Source organism: Scyliorhinus torazame, chromosome 18 (genome assembly GCF_047496885.1).
Source record: "Scyliorhinus torazame isolate Kashiwa2021f chromosome 18, sScyTor2.1, whole genome shotgun sequence".
NCBI classification, from domain to species: Eukaryota; Metazoa; Chordata; class Chondrichthyes; order Carcharhiniformes; family Scyliorhinidae; genus Scyliorhinus; species Scyliorhinus torazame.
Window position 1 is genome coordinate 11,037,271 of NC_092724.1, and position 18,053 is coordinate 11,055,323.

General features: G+C 48.3%; 1 protein-coding gene across 2 annotated transcripts in view; it reads right to left on the reverse strand.

The window, feature by feature from the left end:
• Positions 1–18,053, reverse strand: part of LOC140394945 (calcium/calmodulin-dependent protein kinase type IV-like) — a 155,557-nt gene that overhangs the window by 70,787 nt on the left and 66,717 nt on the right. Inside the window, exons 2-3 of one of the 2 annotated variants that reach the window (XM_072482158.1) lie at positions 14,694–14,772; positions 8,792–8,854 (exon numbers count right to left, since the gene is read on the reverse strand). In XM_072482158.1, coding sequence (XP_072338259.1) covers positions 8,792–8,854; positions 14,694–14,772 — 142 coding nt within the window. The remainder of the gene's footprint in view (positions 1–8,791; positions 8,855–14,693; positions 14,773–18,053) is intronic. The other variant, XM_072482160.1, reaches the window with a different exon arrangement.

Here is an 18,053-nt window from a genome sequence, read left to right on the forward strand (position 1 = left end):
CCCTAAAACTACAATCCAGGTTCCCATGCCCCTGCTGCATTAGTTTAAACCCCCCCCAAAGAGCACTAACAAATCTCCCCCCCAGGATATTTGTGCCCCTCAGGTTCAGATGTAGACCATCCTGTCTGTAGAGGTCCCACCTTCCCCAGAAAGAGCCCCAGTTATCCAAAAATCTGAATCCCTCCCGCCTGCACCATCCCTGTAGCCACGTGTTTAAATGCTCTCTCTCCCAATTCCTCATCTCACTATCACGTGGCACGGGCAACAACCCAGAGATAACAACTCTGTTTGTTCTAGTTCTGAGCTTCCATCCTAGCTCCCTGAAAGCCTGCCTGACATCCTTGTCCCCTTTCCTACCTATGTCGTTAGTGCCAATGTGGACCACGACTTGGGGCTGCTCCCCCTCCCCCCTAAGGACCCGGAAAACACGATCCGAGACATCACGTACCCTTGCACCTGGGAGGCAACATACCAAACGTGAGTCTCTCACGCTCCCACAAAATCTCCTATCTGTGCCCCTGACTATCGAGTCCCCAATTACTAATGCTCTGCTCCTCTCCCCCCTTCCCTTCTGAGCAACAGGGACAGACTCCGTGCCAGAGGCCCGTACCCCATGGCTTACCCCTGGTAAGTCCCCCCCCCCCACAAGTATCCAAAGCGGTATACTTGTTTCTCAGGGGAACGACCGCAGGGGATCCCTGCACTGACTGCTTCTTCACAGTCCCTCTTACAGTTACCCACCTATCTCCAATCTTTGGTTGTGGATCACAACTATTTTGTGATCCTGATTGTGTGATGTCAAGGGCAGTTACTCTCACCTCAATCTATGGCATTCAGCTCTTTGATTCATGTGTGGAGCAAGGTTGTGATGCAAATGCATGGGAACACCACCACCTCTGCAGGTTCGCCTCTAAACCACAAACTATTCTGACCTGGGACTATGTTATCTTCCCTTCACTGTCGCAGTGTCAAAACATGGAACTCCCTTTCTAACAGCACGGTGGGTGTACCTACACTGCATGGACTGCAGCAATTCATGGCGGCGGCTTACTGCCACCTTCTCAATCCCAATAGTGTAGATGGGCTTCAGAGTGGTTTCACAGGTCGGCGCAACATCGAGGGCCGAAGGGCCTGTACTGCGCTGTAATGTTCGATGTTCTAATTGTCCACAGGTGCACTCTCGCTCATGGAATGTTTGATGACTCTGAGGAGGCTGGCGGTAAACAAACATGGATTTATTTACGCCACAAATGTCTGTGTAACACAGCATGTCGCTCCCAGTACAATCTTAGCTGGGAGGACTAACCAAACCAGGCCCTGCTTTGGGCCTGCATTCATGTTAGCTCATAACGAGCCCCAGGCGGTTAGGCCCTGCCCGGGAAGCTCGTACTCCATACGTCCCGCGGGGAGATCAATGATTCTTTCCTTGTGAGGCCCCACAGTTCTTGTGGGAAGTACGACAGAAAAGGTGATCAAATTCAAACCTGCTGCCCTGCGCTGATCCAGTTTGGCCTTCAGGCATTGGCATTCGGCCGCTCCCAGCTTGGTCCCTTTCCTGCTATGTCTCGAGGTCGATCCCTTGATTTCCACCCTCTCCCCTCCCCAGTCTGTCAGTCAAACCTAGCATCGCCATTGTCCGAGTGTGATTATACTGAGGATTAGTTTCATATCCTAAAAAATAAAAATTAAACCAGCCGTGGGTCTGACGCTTCCTTTTCTAATCGCTTTCTGACAGCACTCGACTAATTTCTGAGTGATTTACGCTGCATTTATAATTCCAGCATCAGTACTAACTGGCACTAAGGTTGCAATGGAAATCAGGGGCGGGATTCTCAGACCCCCCGTCGGGCCGGAGAATCGCCGGGGGGTGGCGTGAATCCCGCCCCGCCGGCTGCCAAATTCTCTGGCGCCAGGGTTTTGGCGGGGGCGGGAATCGCGCCACGCCGGTCGGCGGTTCTCCCGGCGATTCTGTGGCCCGCGATGGGCCGAGCGGCCGCCCGTTTTCGGCCGGTCCCGCCGCCGTAAATTAGACCTGGTACTTACCGGCGGGATCTGGCTCTGCGGGCGGGGTCCTGGGGGGGGGGGGGGCGCGGGGGGGGAGGGAGCGCGGGGGGATCTGGCTCCAGTGGGTGCCCTCACGGTGGCCTCTCCTGCGATCGGGGCCCACCGATCCGCGGGCGGGCCTGTGCCGTGGGGGCACTCTTTCCTTCCGCACCGGCTGCTGTGGACCTCTGCCATGGCCGGTGCGGAGACGAACCCCCCCTGCGCATGCGCTGGGATGACGCCAGCACACGCGGGCGCTCCCGCGCATGCGCCAACTCGCGCCGGCTGGCGGAGGCCCTTCAACGCCGGTTGGCGTGGTGCCAAGCCCCTTCCTCGCCAGTTGGCGCGGCGTCAACCCCGTCGGCGCCGGCCAAGCCCCTGAAGGTGCGGAAGATTTTGCACCTTCCGGGCGGCCTGACGCCGGAGTGCTTCACGCCACTCCTCAGCGCCGGGGCCGCCCGCCCCGCCGGGTAGGGGAGAATCCCGCCCCAGGTGTCAGGGCAGAATCAGGCTCTGAAGTGAGGCCCAGCGAGATTAGAACATAGAACAATACAGACAGTACAGGCCCTTCGGCCCACGATGTTGTGCCGACCATTTATGCTAATCGAAGATCAACCTATAGTTTCTTTAAGGACTTCGGATGGGCTCAGACCCTAATTTCACCTCGCAAAGTCTTCGCTAGAAAACGGCTTTGTGCTGAGATTGCGATTGTACTGTAAAGGCAACCTTCGCCTGCAATCTGTCACAGCACATGCTGAAGAAAGATATGCCACTCTGAAAATAAAGTGGGCTACAAATAATAATGGTCTGACAAGTACCTTAACCCCAATCCCAGAAAGAACATTAAACTGCCATACCAGTGAATCATTTTCATTTCCCACACGCATGAACTTTGTGCCCTCTGGATAGCTTTAACAATTTACACTACCATCCATTTCTATGGCAGACAGATGCTACCTATTTTGCTTAAACAAAGTGCCAACTGGGGATTTAATTTCCCTTGTGATTTTTTTTCACCCTCACCGGCCAAAATATACACTTTAAATTCCTGTCTGCGGTTTTTTAATACAATCAAATAGTCAATGACTCCACTTAAATAGTGCAGACAAGAAATTAAGTCAAACTTGCTAATTAGTGCACAGAAGAAATTAAAACTTTAACACTATTGGCCACAGAGGTTCTTCCTATGGGCAGCACGGTAGCACAGTGGTTAGCACTGTTGCTTCACAGCACCAGGGTTTCAGGTTCGATTCCTGGCTTGGGTCACTGTCTGTGCGGAGTCTGCACGTTCTCCCCGTGTCTGCGTGGGTTTCCTCCGGGTGCTCCGGTTTCCTCCCACAAGTCCCGAAAGTCGTGCTTTTGGGTAATTTGGACATTCTGAATTCACCCTGTCTGTACCCAAACAGGCGTCTGAGTGTGGGGACTGTCAGAGAATACGACAGAATTCAGTTAGATTGGAGAACTGGGCAAAGAAATGGCAGATGGAGTTTAATCCGGACAAATGTGAGGTGATGCATTTTGGAAGATCAAATTCAGGTGTGAATTATACAGTAAATGGCAGAACTCGTATGAGCATTGACATACAGAGGGATCTAGACGTTCAGGTCCATAGTTCCATGAAATTGGCAATACAGGTGGATAAAGTGGTCAAGAAGGCATACGGCATGCTTGCCATCATCGGCCGGGGCATTGAGTACAAGAGTTGGCAAGTCATGTTACTGCTGTATAAAACTTTAGTTAGCCCAGATTTGGAATATTGCGTGCAGCTCTGGTCTTCACACTACCAGAAAGTCATGGATGCTTTGAAGAGAGCGCAGAGAAGGTTTACCAGGATGGTGCCTGGTCTGGAGGGTATTAGTTATGAGGAGAGCTTGAATAAACGGAGGCTGAGGGGGGACCTGATTGAGGTCTACAAAATGACGAGAGGTATAGACAGGGTGAACAATCAAAAGCTTTTTCCCAGAGTGGAAGACTCAATAACAAGGGGGCGCAGGTTCAAGGTGAGAAGGGGAATGTTTAGGGCAGATGTGCGGGGGAAAGTTTTTCACGCAGAGGGTGGTGGGTGCCTGGAATGCATTGCCAGTGGAGGTGGTAGAGGCGGGCACGATCGCAATGTTTAAGATGTATCTTGATAGACATGAACGGGCAGGGAGTGGAGGGATACAGATCCTTTGGGCAATAAGTAGTTGGTCTAAATAAGGAATCTGGATTGGTGCAGGCTTGGTGGGTCGAAGGACCTGTTCCTGTGCTGTAACGTTCTTTGTTTTTTGTTCAGTGCCAAGTTGGCAGATTGCCCATGCCGAGAATTGAGCCAGTGATGCCCTGCCCTTATAAGTGGGGTTGAGGGGGGCTCGAGGACCCCCTAATTGGTAAGTTTTAATAATAATCTTTATTGTCACAAGTAGGCTTACATCAACACTGCAATGAAGTTACTGTGAAAAGCCCCTAGTCGCCACACTCCGGCGCCTGTTCGGGTACACAGAGGGAGAATTCAGAATGTCCAATTCACCTGACAAGCACGCCTTTCGGGACTTGTGGGAGGAAACTGGAGCACCCGGAGGAAACCCACGCAGACACGGGGAGAACGTGCAGACTCCGCACAGACAGTGACCCAAGCCGGGAATCGAACCTGGCGCTGTGAAGCCATAGTGCTACCCACTGTGCTATCGTGCTGCCCAGTTGAGGCATTGGGTGGGCATCCGGAGGCTCTGGTGGGGGATCGAGAGATCGGGGCACCTGATCACTTCCTGTACTGAAAAGCTGAGCGTGTCAGTGCAGGAAATGAACGAATGTAAGCACGGCCTCGTCGGGCTTTTCCTCGCCGAGGCCCGAGAAAGAGACCCGTTTTTTAGCAGTGTCATTCTCGGGGCTGAGAAACACCCAGCTAAACGCGCGCAAAACCAGACTTTTATTTTCCGTCAAATCGCTCCCGTTATACTTCGAACCGACAAGTACCATTACAAATAGGACAGCACCTAGAATATAGCAGAACACGGGCATTGTGCATGAGAAATTCTTACTGGAACTGCCAATGTAAGTACCAAGTTGAAATTTGATTGAAAGAGTTTTAATGTAACTTGTATCCTTGGCATTTAAGATGACCTGAATGCTCCATGCAACATCTTGCCATCATTCAAGCGAATGCTGGACCATGGAAATTGCTCAAGCTGACACCCATATCAGTGGAGTATCCATTGCTACTGGGCCTGTTTGATGGCAAACAAAGAGGAGGCGTGCATTTTAATTGACTTTGATGGCTGTTCTTTAGACCTAGGAGCAGGTTTATCATTCCTTTGTATTTTAATTAGGTCGCTTCCATGTCAAGAAGAAACTGTGAGCTAAAAATATTAAATTGAACACTTCTGGTCAGAATGCTGATCAGGCCGGGGAAGGCTACTCAGAGGAGCCTCTAAGTCAAGCAGCAGAGGTTCAGCCCAGCCCAGAATGTTGCATCATTCTTGTTATTTCAATCATACATTAATTTGCTTACCCCACATGAAATATGGATACTATAATTGGTTGAATATTTTTACTGTAGCACCATAAATGTGGTGATATGCATCACTGTAAATACACAAGGGGTTAATGTAAATACACTAAGACTAAGTAAACACTAGAGGGAGCACCAGAGACATCATGACATGCAGACATACAGCTAATGAACACATAGAATAGGACACGACCAATGGGCAGTCAAGACACCCAGAGGTGACACTACCACAAGGGGGCAATCCATATAAAAGGACAGGGCACACATGCTCTTTCTCTTTCCATAGGCGACACTCAGAGCGAAGCACAGGGGCAGATCAAAAGCATCACACCCACCACGTGGCTTAGAGCAGACTGGTTAGTTAGACTGAGTTACTACAGCAAGATTAGCAGGAGAGTCGAACTCAAGTAGAAGAATTGTTAACTGTTCAATAAATGTGTTAAACCTATCTCCAAGTCTGAACCTTCCTTTGTCAGAGTGTACGTCAAGGAAGCGGCTTATGCTACATGAAGAAGCATAACACAGCAGTGAGAGCTTCAAATTTCAATTGGATATAATTACATACTTTCCATGTTTAGATTAGTGGACAGACTATCGTTTAATATTTTTCTCATGTATATTCACAAGCGAGAGCGTATCATTTGCAGCATAATTTCCAAAAGGTCAGAAAGTATATTTAACAACACTGAACCCTCCAGGCCAGAATCACAAAAGCACTTGGAGCAAATTATTTCCGCTGGGGCAGTATCATAATATTATCGTCGAGGCCAGAAGTGTTTGGAGGATTTACTACACTACACAATTAATTTCTATCTGTAACAACCATTTCTCTTGACAAATATCATACATTTTATTAAATGCGTTTAGAAAAATACCACAAAATCCAGATATTGTAAAAGGCGGACGTTTAATTAAGTTCACTGACACTAAATTCTAATGGAATAACTTTGCAGTATCAATCCATTTCCCAGTTTTCAGATTTGAAAGTCATGACAAATTCTTCATCTATTACTTCCCTCCAATAAAAAGTTAATCTGCTGTGGAAAATTAATCTCGGCTGGCAGTCTGTGGAGTACTGACACAGTGAAACTAGGGTGTCATGCCACAGATAAGATGCTGCACTTTGATGCATATTATAGATTCTATAGCACTTTACAAAGAGAAGCAGAACGATGCATCTGTATTTTTTTTCAAATGCGTCTCCCTCAACTATATCAAAGAAAAGTAATAGATAGCCTCAGAATTGATCTCAGTGTAGCTGCAAGACGTTGTTAGTGTATTTTCCCAAGCTGACTGCCAAGTTTGTACACATAATTATCATCATTGTACTTCAATAAAGATTGCAAGAAGCACTTTGAGCAATAGAAATATGAGTGCGATGTACTGTTGTGTCTCCAGCCTCCACTTTTCTCCACTTGAAGGTCAAGATTCATGCTGAGATTTAATTCTGTGGGTCATAATAGCACTTGTGTACCGTTCCTGTTGTGAAGAGACGGGCCAGGTTTAACCTCTTTTAAAGGGGGATGAAGTTCGGAGCACTGCACCCGGCACAGCCCGCTTCTGGATGACGTTCCAGAAGCAGGAGTACTATTTCGGCATGCCAGAAAGGGCGATGGAGTTTATGTAGGACAATGGACTTGGAGGAGAGTGAGGACACTGAACTTTGAAGGAGTTTGTGCGTGCATGTTTTGAAAAGATTTTTCTTTAAAAACGTCTTTGATGGCAGATTTTCTGAAGAGCAGGCTTTTCATTGGGGAACATTGAGGGTGAGTGCACCCTTTGTTGTTCTATAGGGGGCTATGGCTGGGGGGGGGGGGTGTTGGGGGCGCTCGGGAGGTTGGAGGCCTTGGGCGGGGGCCACCATGCTAGTTGGGTGAGGCCATCATGCTAGCTGGGCGGGCTAATTAATGGGAGTGAAGTGGGGGGTTGTCAGTAGGCGGGGGAGGGGATGGGTTGATGTTTTGTTCAGGGGTGGGGGGGGAGGGTTGCTGACAAGGGTGTGGTTGATGTGGCCTAGTTGGAAAAGGATTAATAACGGTGGACATCCGAGGGTGGCCCTGGAGGGTCGCGTGACACAGGCCGGGGTCTGGCCCAAAGAAGGGTATGGCTGATCGGCAGCGAATGGGGGTGGGGAGCCCCCCCCAATCAGGCTGGTCACGTGGAACATGAGGGGGCTGACTGGGCTGGTCAAACAGTCATGTGTGTTCCTGCACCTAAGGAGCCTGGAGGCGGGCGCGGCCTTTTTGCAGGAGACGCTCTTACAGATAGGGGACCAGACAAGGTGAGGAAAGGATGGGTGGGGCAGGTGTTCCACTCGGGACTGGACACGAAGACGAGGGGGGCGGCGGTGTTGGTGAATAAGCGGATGACGTTTGAGGTTGGGAACATTGCGGCAGATTTGGGTGTGGGGGGGGGGGGGTTTGTGGAGATTAATAGGAAGCTGGAGGCGTTGCCGGTAGTTTTGGTAGACGTTTATGTCCCAAATTGGGCTGATGCTGATTTATGGGGCGGGTGTTAGGGAAGATTCCAGACATGGAGACTGCATGTGGGGTTGTTGGCGGAGGAGGAGGTGTTGCGAGTGTGAGAGAGTTGCCATTCGGGGATATGTGGAGCTAAACGACACAGGAGCCGTACGCTGTGGGATGCACTCAAGGCGGTGGTTACGGGGGAGTTTATCTCAATTTAGGCGCACAGGGAGAAAGCAGAGTGGCAATGGCAATGCTGGGAGATGGGAAACCGGGAGTCCAGGGGGCGCAAGAAGCCGATGTTTTGGCCTTTGCCTCCCTGATAGCCCGGAGACAGATCTTACTTTGGTGGAGGGACTTGGGGCCGCCGGAAGCGGAAGTGTGGGTGAGCGACCTGGCGGGATTCCTGAGGCTGGAGATGGGAAAGTACATTCTGAGGGGGTCGGTCGATGGGTTTGCCCGGAGATGGAAGTAGTTTATTGATTTATTGAAGGAGGATTGAGGAGTCAACAAAGGGGGGGGAATGGAGGGCGGTGTAAGAGGGTTAATGGGGAAGGCAGGGGGGGGGGGAGAAGGGGGCAGTATTAGGGGAGTGGGGAGGAGTGGGTGTTGGTTGTTTATAAAGTTGGTTTGGTCTTCTGCTTTTGTTTGTTTATATAAAAATGTTTTGAATAAAATATATATTTTTAAAAAGTTGATAAAAATCAGTTTTAACATCCAGATCCAGACCGGGATTAGAGGAATTGTAGAAAAACTAAGATTCAGATATGTGTTAAAGGAGTGACCCACTTACAATATTTGGATGAGAAAGACGTAACAAAACTCCAATTTCAGTCCTTGCAATCTTCTTATCAATCTGAAAAAATTGAAAAGAGGATTTTCAATTACATTGAGAAAGGTTTTAAGGTCTTGATAAAATACCTCATGCAGGAAGAAATAAGTTCCCATGTGGACCCAATAAATGTATTAACTGAGTAGCTGAAGCATTGCAGGCGGGGAAGCTCTCATGTTCTATGCTAAATTGGCTGGTCGGAATTGAGTTTAGTCTCAGTATCCATTGATTAGGAAGGGACAGAAACTTCACTCCTGTCTGCTCACCAGTGATGACCTATGGGAATGAGCATGTTTGGGGGTCTTCAAGCAATTAACGTGTGGGCTTACGAATGCTATTTGGATGAAGCAGTTGAAAGTGACTGCCTGTCCTGGACCCATACCCCAACGGAAGTGCAACTACAATGCAGAAGGAGGCCATTCGGCCCATCGGGTCTGCACCAACCCTCCGATAAAGCACTCTACCCAGGCCCACTCCATCACCCTATCCTCGTAGCCGCACGCATTGATCATGGCCAATCCACCTTATCTTTGGACTGTGGGAGGAAACCGGAGCACCCGGAGGAAACCCACGCAGACACGGGGAGGAAGTGCAAATTCCGCACAGTCACCCGAGGCCGTGACTGTGAGACAGCAGTGCTAACCACTGTGCCACCATGCCGCCCTGGGCGGACGGTCGCTGATGAAGCAAGCTGGGGAAAATGAGGACGCCTCAACGTGGAGGTATTTTATATTGGAAAGAATTAAGTGGCTGAGGGCCGTGGGCCTCACCAGTTGGAGAGTAAATCCATTTCACGGTGGCACTGGGACTGTGGCGGCATCGCTTACTGCTAGCCTCTCCCTGGGACTATAGCTCCGATGGCCTTCCCAACCCCCCCAACCTCGCAGGCCGCTGGAAGGCAACCTTCACACGGCCGGCGGCTACTTCAGCACTGCCGGTGATCCAGGACAGTGGTCCTTAATTGGGCCATTAATTATTCAAATTGCCTGCCCTTACCCATCTGGTGGGCAGCCTTTCCGGGCACTGATCCGTTCTGACACTCAACCGGCTGGTGGGAAGCCTCCCCAGCAGCATGGCTGTGCCGGGGAGCCTTCCAGACACAGTTCCCTGCCTTTAACTGGCCCACCTGCCTGTTGACCAGGCCCGATAAAATCCCAGCCACTATTTACAAGGCCTCGCACAAGATGCTTTCAACATTAATTACTTAAATTCTATTGTACGAAGTCTTACACCACCAGGTTAAAGTCCAACAGGTTTGTTTCGATGTCACTAGCTTTCGGAGTGCTGCTCCTTCCTCAGGTGAATGCAGATTCTATTATATTGGGTGAAGAATTGTACAGGTGGCTACGTTCAGTAAAATCTTATTTGCAGCAATTACATTTTTCCAGTAATACTGAACAGAGTGAAGCCAAACTATCCAGATCTGTTTCTTCCCCACGCTCTGTCTGAAGTACACATGGGAATGTTAGTGTTTGGGAATATATTTAGCAATTACTAAAAATAGACAACACTGTCAAAACATAAAGACTAACTAAACAACTAACTGAATTTTGCACTGACTAACCCAGTACACGTCACTCACTTGAACCAGGTTTAAAAATGCATCATAGTTTTTTTGTTTATCACCTTTAAAAACAATCACCACATTACAAATATAACATTGTGATCAGCTTTACTCTTGACATATGCTGCACCCAAATCTTGCCATTGCTGATCGACCTGCATCAGTCTGTCTGTATATGAATGCTGTCTTATGGGGGTAGAGGAGAAGCAGAAAGTGCTGCATCAAACAGGATTGCTTGACCGGCAACCTACTTTGAAATCTTTTATCCTTCCAAGTACTTCTAAATTTGGCATGGACTCCACTCCAAACTGAATCTGCAGTGCTAATTTCCACTCACTTCTTGCTATAAATAGGACATTTGTATCGGCAGAAAGCCAATGTCATTCTTGAAGAAAATCTTCGATTTTTCCAGTTGTTTGGCCGTGGACATGACTTGCTTCACATTTAACGTGGAGATCCCAGAATGCTTCACATTTAACGTGGAGATCCCAGAATGTTTCACATATAATGTGGAGATCCCAGAATGTTTCACATATAATGTGGAGATCCCAGAATGCTTCACATTTACCATGGAGATCCCAGAATGCTTCACATTTAATGTGGCGATCCCAGAATGCTTCACATTTAACGTGGAGATCCCAGAATGCTTCACATTTACCATGGAGATCCCAGAATGCTTCACATTTAACGTGGAGATCCCAGAATGCTTCACATTTAATGTGCAGATCCCAGAATGCTTCACATTTAACATGGAGATCCCAGAATGCTTCACATTTAACATGCAGATCCCAGAATGCTTCACATTTAACGTGGAGATCCCAGAATGCTTCACATTTAACGTGGAGATCCCAGAATGCTTCACATTTACCATGGAGATCCCAGAATGCTTCACATTTAACGTGGCGATCCCAGAATGCTTCACATTTAACGTGGAGATCCCAGAATGCTTCACATTTACCATGGAGATCCCAGAATGCTTCACATTTAACGTGGAGATCCCACGTGGAGATTGCCCTTAGTGTTGGGTGGGGTTACTTGGTTTTGGGGATAGGGTGGAGGTGTGGACCTTGGGTAGGTGCTCTTTCCAAGAGCCGGTGCAGACTCGATGAGCTGAATGGCCTCCTTCTGCACTGTAAATCCTATGAACAAAAAAATTGTGAAACCTTTAGGACCGTGTACATTTAGCAAGGAACATGTGCGATAATAATTGTGATACGAACATTAATTGGTTAATCCAGTTGACTCTGTCACCATCAAGAGGCACTGGCTACTTAGAAAATCCACAGTATGAACACGTTCCTTGCAGTCAGAAGCAAGGCAATTTATAATGGGGAACAAAGAAATAGCTGACCAACTAAATACGTACTTAGGTTCTGTCTTCACAAAGGAGGACACAAATAATGTACCAGAAATGTTGGGGAACACAGGATTTAGTGAGAGGGAGGTATTGTGAATTTCATAGAATTTACAGTACAGAAGATGGCCATTCGACCCTTTGAGTCTGCACCGGCCCTTGGAAAGAGCACCCTACCGAAGCCCACACCTCCACCCTTATCCCCATACCGCAGTAACCCCACCTAACACTAAGGGCAATTTTGGACTTTAGGGGCAATTTAGCATGGCCAATCCACCTAACCTGCACATCTTTGGGCTGTGGGAGGAAACCGGAGCACCCGGAGGAAACCCATGCACACGCGGGGAGAACGTGTAGACTCCGCACATACAGTGACCCAAGCCAGGAATCGAACCTGAGACCCTGGAGCCGTGAAGCAATTGTGCTATCCACAAGGCTACCGTGCTGCCCTAGTACGGGGCAAGTACTAACCCGCAAGTACGGGGTGGAACAATGATCATCCCTGTGAACTTTGCAGAATATGAGCTCCGCTGTTAAGGCAGCGGGGAACCTCTAAACAATGTCTCCTCACTGATCACCGAAGCAGAGGCTCCTGTGCTCACCTCACTGTTTTCACCTTTTGCAGCTTCTCTCTTTTCTGGGGCTGGTTTAGCACAGTGGGCTAAACAGCTGGCTTGTAATGCAGAACAATGCCACCAGCGCGGGTTCAATTCCCGTACTGGCTTCCCCGAACAGGTGCCGGAATGTGGCGACTAGGGTTTTTTCACAGTAACTTCATTGAAGCCGGCTTGTGACAATAAGCGAATATTATTACTTGATGCAGTGCATCTGCGCGCGTGCTGTCTTTGGCCTTCTGAATATCTTTTGCATTATTGGCAACCACTTCCACGCCCTGAGAAATTTCTAGAGCTTCCTTAAACGTAAGTATGGCTTCTCCCAGCAAATGCCGCTGAATGCTGTCCTCGTTAATGCCACAAACTAGTCTATCCCAAAGCATGTCTTCCAATACTGCCCTAAACTCTCAATGTTCAGAGAGCTGACACAATTCAACAACAGAGTTAGCTACAGATTGTCCCATCTTCCAAAAATGACTCTGGAATTTGAAAAGTTTTACAATTACTGCAGGCTTAGGATTCTGAACGAATGCAGCTAAATCCGCAAATGAAATATCTCCCGAGTTCCATGCTATAGCTAAATTTTTCACTAGCTTGTAAGTCTTCGTCCACACACAGAATTGAGTGCTTTCTAGCCTCGTCTGTGATCCCATTTGCCAAGAAAAAGTGTTCCAACCTTTCCATATATTCAGTCCAGTTCTTATTCTCTTCTACAAACTCACTGATAGACCTAAACATAGCCATGGTGCTGCTAACTTGTCTTCGGTCATAAACTTACCGAAATTTGTTTTGAACGTGCTGAAATTTGACCACAAAATGCAGTTGAAACACATTGTTAATAAAGTCAAGAACTAAAATTAATCTTCTTTAATATATGCAAATAACAAAGTTTGAAATACAGTATGGACTCAAAAATATGAACAAAGAACAAAGAAAAGTACAGCACAGGAACAGGCCCCTCGGTCCTCCAAGCCTGTGCCCATCATGATGCCCTAACTTAAAAAAACAGAACCTTCTGCCCTTACTCGGTCCATATCCCTCTATTTCCTCCAAATTCATGAACCCATCCAGATGCCTCTTAAATGTTGCTAATGTGCCTGCTTCCACCACATCCTCTGGCAGCGCGTTCCAGGCACCCACCACTCTCTGTGTGAAAAACCTACCTCGCACATCTCCCTTAAACTTTCCCCCTCGCCCCTTGAACCTGTACCCCCTTGTAATTGACACTTCTACCCTTGGAAAAAGCCTCTGACTGTCCCCCCTCTGTCCATGCCTATCATCATTTTGCAGACCTCTATCACATCTTGCCTCAGCCTCCAGCTTTCCAGTGAAAACAATCCTAGTTTATTCAACCTCTCCTCAGAGCCAACACCCTGGAGACCAGGCAACATCCTGGTGAGCCTTCTTTGCACTCTCTCCAAAGCTCCCATGTCCTTCTGACAATGTGGTGACCAGAACTGCACGCAATACTCCACATGCGGCCTAACCAAGGCTTTATACAGCTGCAACATGATTTCCCAACTCCTGTACTCAATGCACCGGCTGATGAAAGCTGATGAAGAACTTGCTAAACATTGAAATAACAGTAACAGAATAGAATTAGAACTAACGACAGTTAAATCCAAATATACACAGGTAACAATAACAACTAATGATGTCACAGCACTTACTGATTACATCAGCAACGGATTTAAACAAGAAGATGCATAATAATAACACTCTATAACACGTTGTTAATAATTTTGCTCTTTCTTTAACTTAAGGAATCCTTGTTTGATTGGCTCCTTATTGTTCACTGCATAAATAGATAGCTACATACGGATTTGGAAAAGGCATACCCTGGTGAAAAATAAATGTAAACCTTTGTTGTGACCAATCGAGGTGGTTGAATAGAGGGAAAGTAGTTCAATCTTTCTCATTTGGTCATAACACAAGGGAAATAGTAAACCGCGTGTTTCTATTTTCAATCCTGCCATTTGATTCCAGTCTCATATAGGCTGGCTCCAAATTTGAAGAACTCTTGATCTGCACATGTGTGCGCCACAGGCTGGGAATCTGACACTGACATAGTTTGCACTGCAGCATGGTCCACATTATAATGCTTTGTGATATAAGCATATTTACGTACTAAAGGAACTCAGTATTTTTAGCACGCACAGGAGGCAGTCGCTGCCCTGACAGCTGATTGCAAGACCTTGCTGCGTTGTCTGTTCGATGTTTGTGTCCCTAATCTTGCGACTGTCACTGATGGCACAAGGCCCGTAAGCCTGCAATTGCTGACACTCCAGAGCAGTGAAACCAGTTTTAAGCTTCTACAAAACTTTCACTTACGGTTTTCTGCAGGACTTTTGCAGCATATTGTTTCTGGGTTCTCTTTTCTTGACATCTGTACACAACAGATGTGGCGCCCCTATGAGAGAGAGAAAAGACAGAAGGAAATAATCCCAAACCACAAGGAAGCAGTCTACAGCCTCATTATCATGTAGCATTGTTTTCTTTGTTCAATCAAAGTGTATTAACAATCCTGGAGGATGAAATCTACATCCACTTTTCATCTGACAGGACAGGGACCAACATTCTTCACATTTGAGCTACAGAGACCAAAGGAAAAAAATCCAACATTTTCATCCAGTTCCTGAAAACTGAAATCCATCCTGTTACTTATTACAGAGTTATGGGCGGGATTCTCCGACCCCCCCCGGCTGGGTCGGAGAATCGGCGGGGGGCGGAGTGAATCCCGCCCCTGCCGGCTGCCGAATTCTCAGGCGCCGGGGATATGGCGGGGGCAGGAATCGTGGCGCCGGTCGGCGGCCGTTGGCAGCGGCCCTCCCGGCGATTCTCCGGCCCGCGATGGGCCGAGTGGCCGCCCGTTTTCGGCCAGTCCCACCGGCGTAAATTACGCCAAGTATTTGCCGGCGGGACCTGGCTGCGCGGGCGGCCTCTGGGGTCCTCGGGGGGACGCGGAGGGATCTGGCCCCGGGAGGTGCCCCCACGGTGGCCTGGCCCACGATCGGGGCCTACCGATCCGCGGGCGAGCCTGTGCCGTGGGGGTACACTATTCTTCCGCGTTGGCCGCTGTGGTCCTCCGCGATGGCCGACGCGGAGATGATCCCCCACTGCGCATGCGCTGGGATGACGCCAGCACACGCTGGCGCTCCCGCGCATGCGCCAACTCGGGCTGGTTGGTGGAGGCCCTTCGGCGGCAGTTGGCGTGGTGCCAAGCCCCTTCCCCGCCGGCCGACGCGGTGCAAACCACTCCGGCGCCGGCCTGGCCCCTGAAGGTGCGGAGGATTCCACACCTTTGGGGCGGCACGACGCCGGAGTGGTTCACGCCGCTCCTTCACGCCGGAATTGCCCGCCCCGCCGGTTCCCGCAGAATCCCGCCCATGGTCGATACTATTTATAATTCTCCCTTCTGAAAATATAAATTTGTGAACTAGTCATCAACTAAAATGATGTGAAAAACACAATTTTCCAATTTTCTTTAAATAGATAATTTATTGAAGGTATATCCAGAAAATACATAAACAGGAACAGTGAAAAAGAACAATATTTAACAATCCGTAATACAGTAACAGTGCATTTAACACTATCGCGATATAACACAGCAGGAACCCCCCCCCCCCCCCCCCCCCAATATATATACAAATACACCCACCACACCCCCAAGGAATTTTTTTAACCAAAATAAAATAACTCCCCCACCCCTTAATAACCAATAGTTGCTATACCCGGCCACATTCCCCCACTCACCCCCCCCCCCCCCCCACTCCCTCACTGATGTTCTAATCCTTCTTAAAAAAGTAGATGACCAGCTTCAACCTCATGGATACCCAGTCATCCATTCCTCCAATGGTGAACTTAATTCTCTCCAAAGCTCAGCAAGGTCCGCACCCAAAACTCGTTACTCGGTGGATCCGAGGATTGTCGGTTCAGCAAAATTCTCCTCCGGGCCAACAGGGAGGCGAAAGCCACATCAGCCTCTTTCCCCGTTAGGCATCCGCATCTTCAGACTCTCCAAAATTAGCTCCCCATGGAGAAGGCGTGACCACCATTCCCAACACCAGAGACAATACATCCGAGCCACCCCCCCCCCCCCCCCCCCCCCGCCCACCCCAGAACCCCACCAACTTTGGACAGGACCAGAACATGTGGGCATGATTCGCAGGGGACCTGGCACATCACACACACTGACCGGCCATTTCTGGCAAGAATCGGCTCAGCCTTGCCGGCGTCATCTGTGCTGTGTATAACTTTAAGCTGGCTAAGACGAAGTCTGGCACATGACGAGGATACATTAATCCTACGCAGCGCTTCTTCCCAAACCTATCCTCACACTGCGCCTCCCAATTCCTCCTCCCTTTTTTGTTGCATTGCCACCATCGAAGCATCCTCCCTCCTGGCCAGCTCAGCGTACATGTCAGAGATCTTGCCCTCCCCAATATCATCCTCCGAAAGGAGCCTATCCTGTAAACCCGAAGGAGGCAACATTGGGAACGAACCCATCTTCTTTCTCAAAAAGGCTCTGATTTGGAGCTATCTGAACCCATTACCACTGGGCAATTGATAAGCCTCCGTCAACTCAGTCAGGTCTGCAAATATCCCACCCAGAAACAGGTTCTTGGAACCTTTGATACCCAAACGGTCCCACTCCCTAAACCTGGCATCCAATCTCGCTGGGACATATCTATGGTTACCACAGATTGGGGCCTTTCTATACACGCCCTCCAAGCCAAAATGTAGCTGGTACCGATTCCACACCCTTAGAGTGGAAACTACCGCTGGGTTCGATGAGTACCTGTTTGGTGAGAATGGGAGAGGAGCTGAAGCCAGTGTCCTTAAGGAGGTCTCTCTGCACGAGGCCTCCTCCACCCTGCATCACACGAACCCTTGATCTGACACCCATTTCCGGACCATGACAATATTGGCAGCCCAGTAGTAACTCTGAAAGTCAGGGAGAGCCAGGCCTCCACCCCGTCTACCCCTCTCCAGATAGCAATTTTACAATGTTGCCGTGTTAAGAGTCTTGATATGAAATCCTTCCAATGGATTGAAATTTATTTATGAAATATTCAGTGAACAATGATTGACGCGTTTGAATTAAATTATTTTGTGTACTATTTTAAAGGATATCTTAACTCTTCTGAAAATAATTTTGTACAAATGAATTAACAGGTTTATTAATGATATCGTAAAGTGCTAATTCAAGCTTTGACATTTATAATTGTAAGAAAATTATTTTAATGCGATTGAAAGGAAACTCCGGAAAACCAAATTATACACTTAACAAAGTTCAAATCAGGTTAAGTTCAAGAAGTAAGGCCGAACATATTATCCACTTACATAATTTTCTTCGCTTCCTGAGAGGAAGCACTTTAGCTCCAGCTGGTTCAGCTAAAACTGGGAGCCCAATATCTTCCCAAATAACCCCCCCCTCCAGTAGCTAGAAGTGCTCCAATACTTCATCTGAGAGTCCATTCTACAACATCAGACAATGAGTATCAGTAAGGAAAAACAAAATATTGCAGATGCTGGAAATCGGAAATAAAACAGAAAATGAAAGAAAAGCTCATTGGGTCTGGCACCATCTGTGGGGCGAGAATCAGAGTTAACATTTTGAGTCTAATTTGAGTCTAATGGAACTGGAGAGAAGTTCAAATGTGTTGGGTTGAGAAAATTGATAGAAGGAGG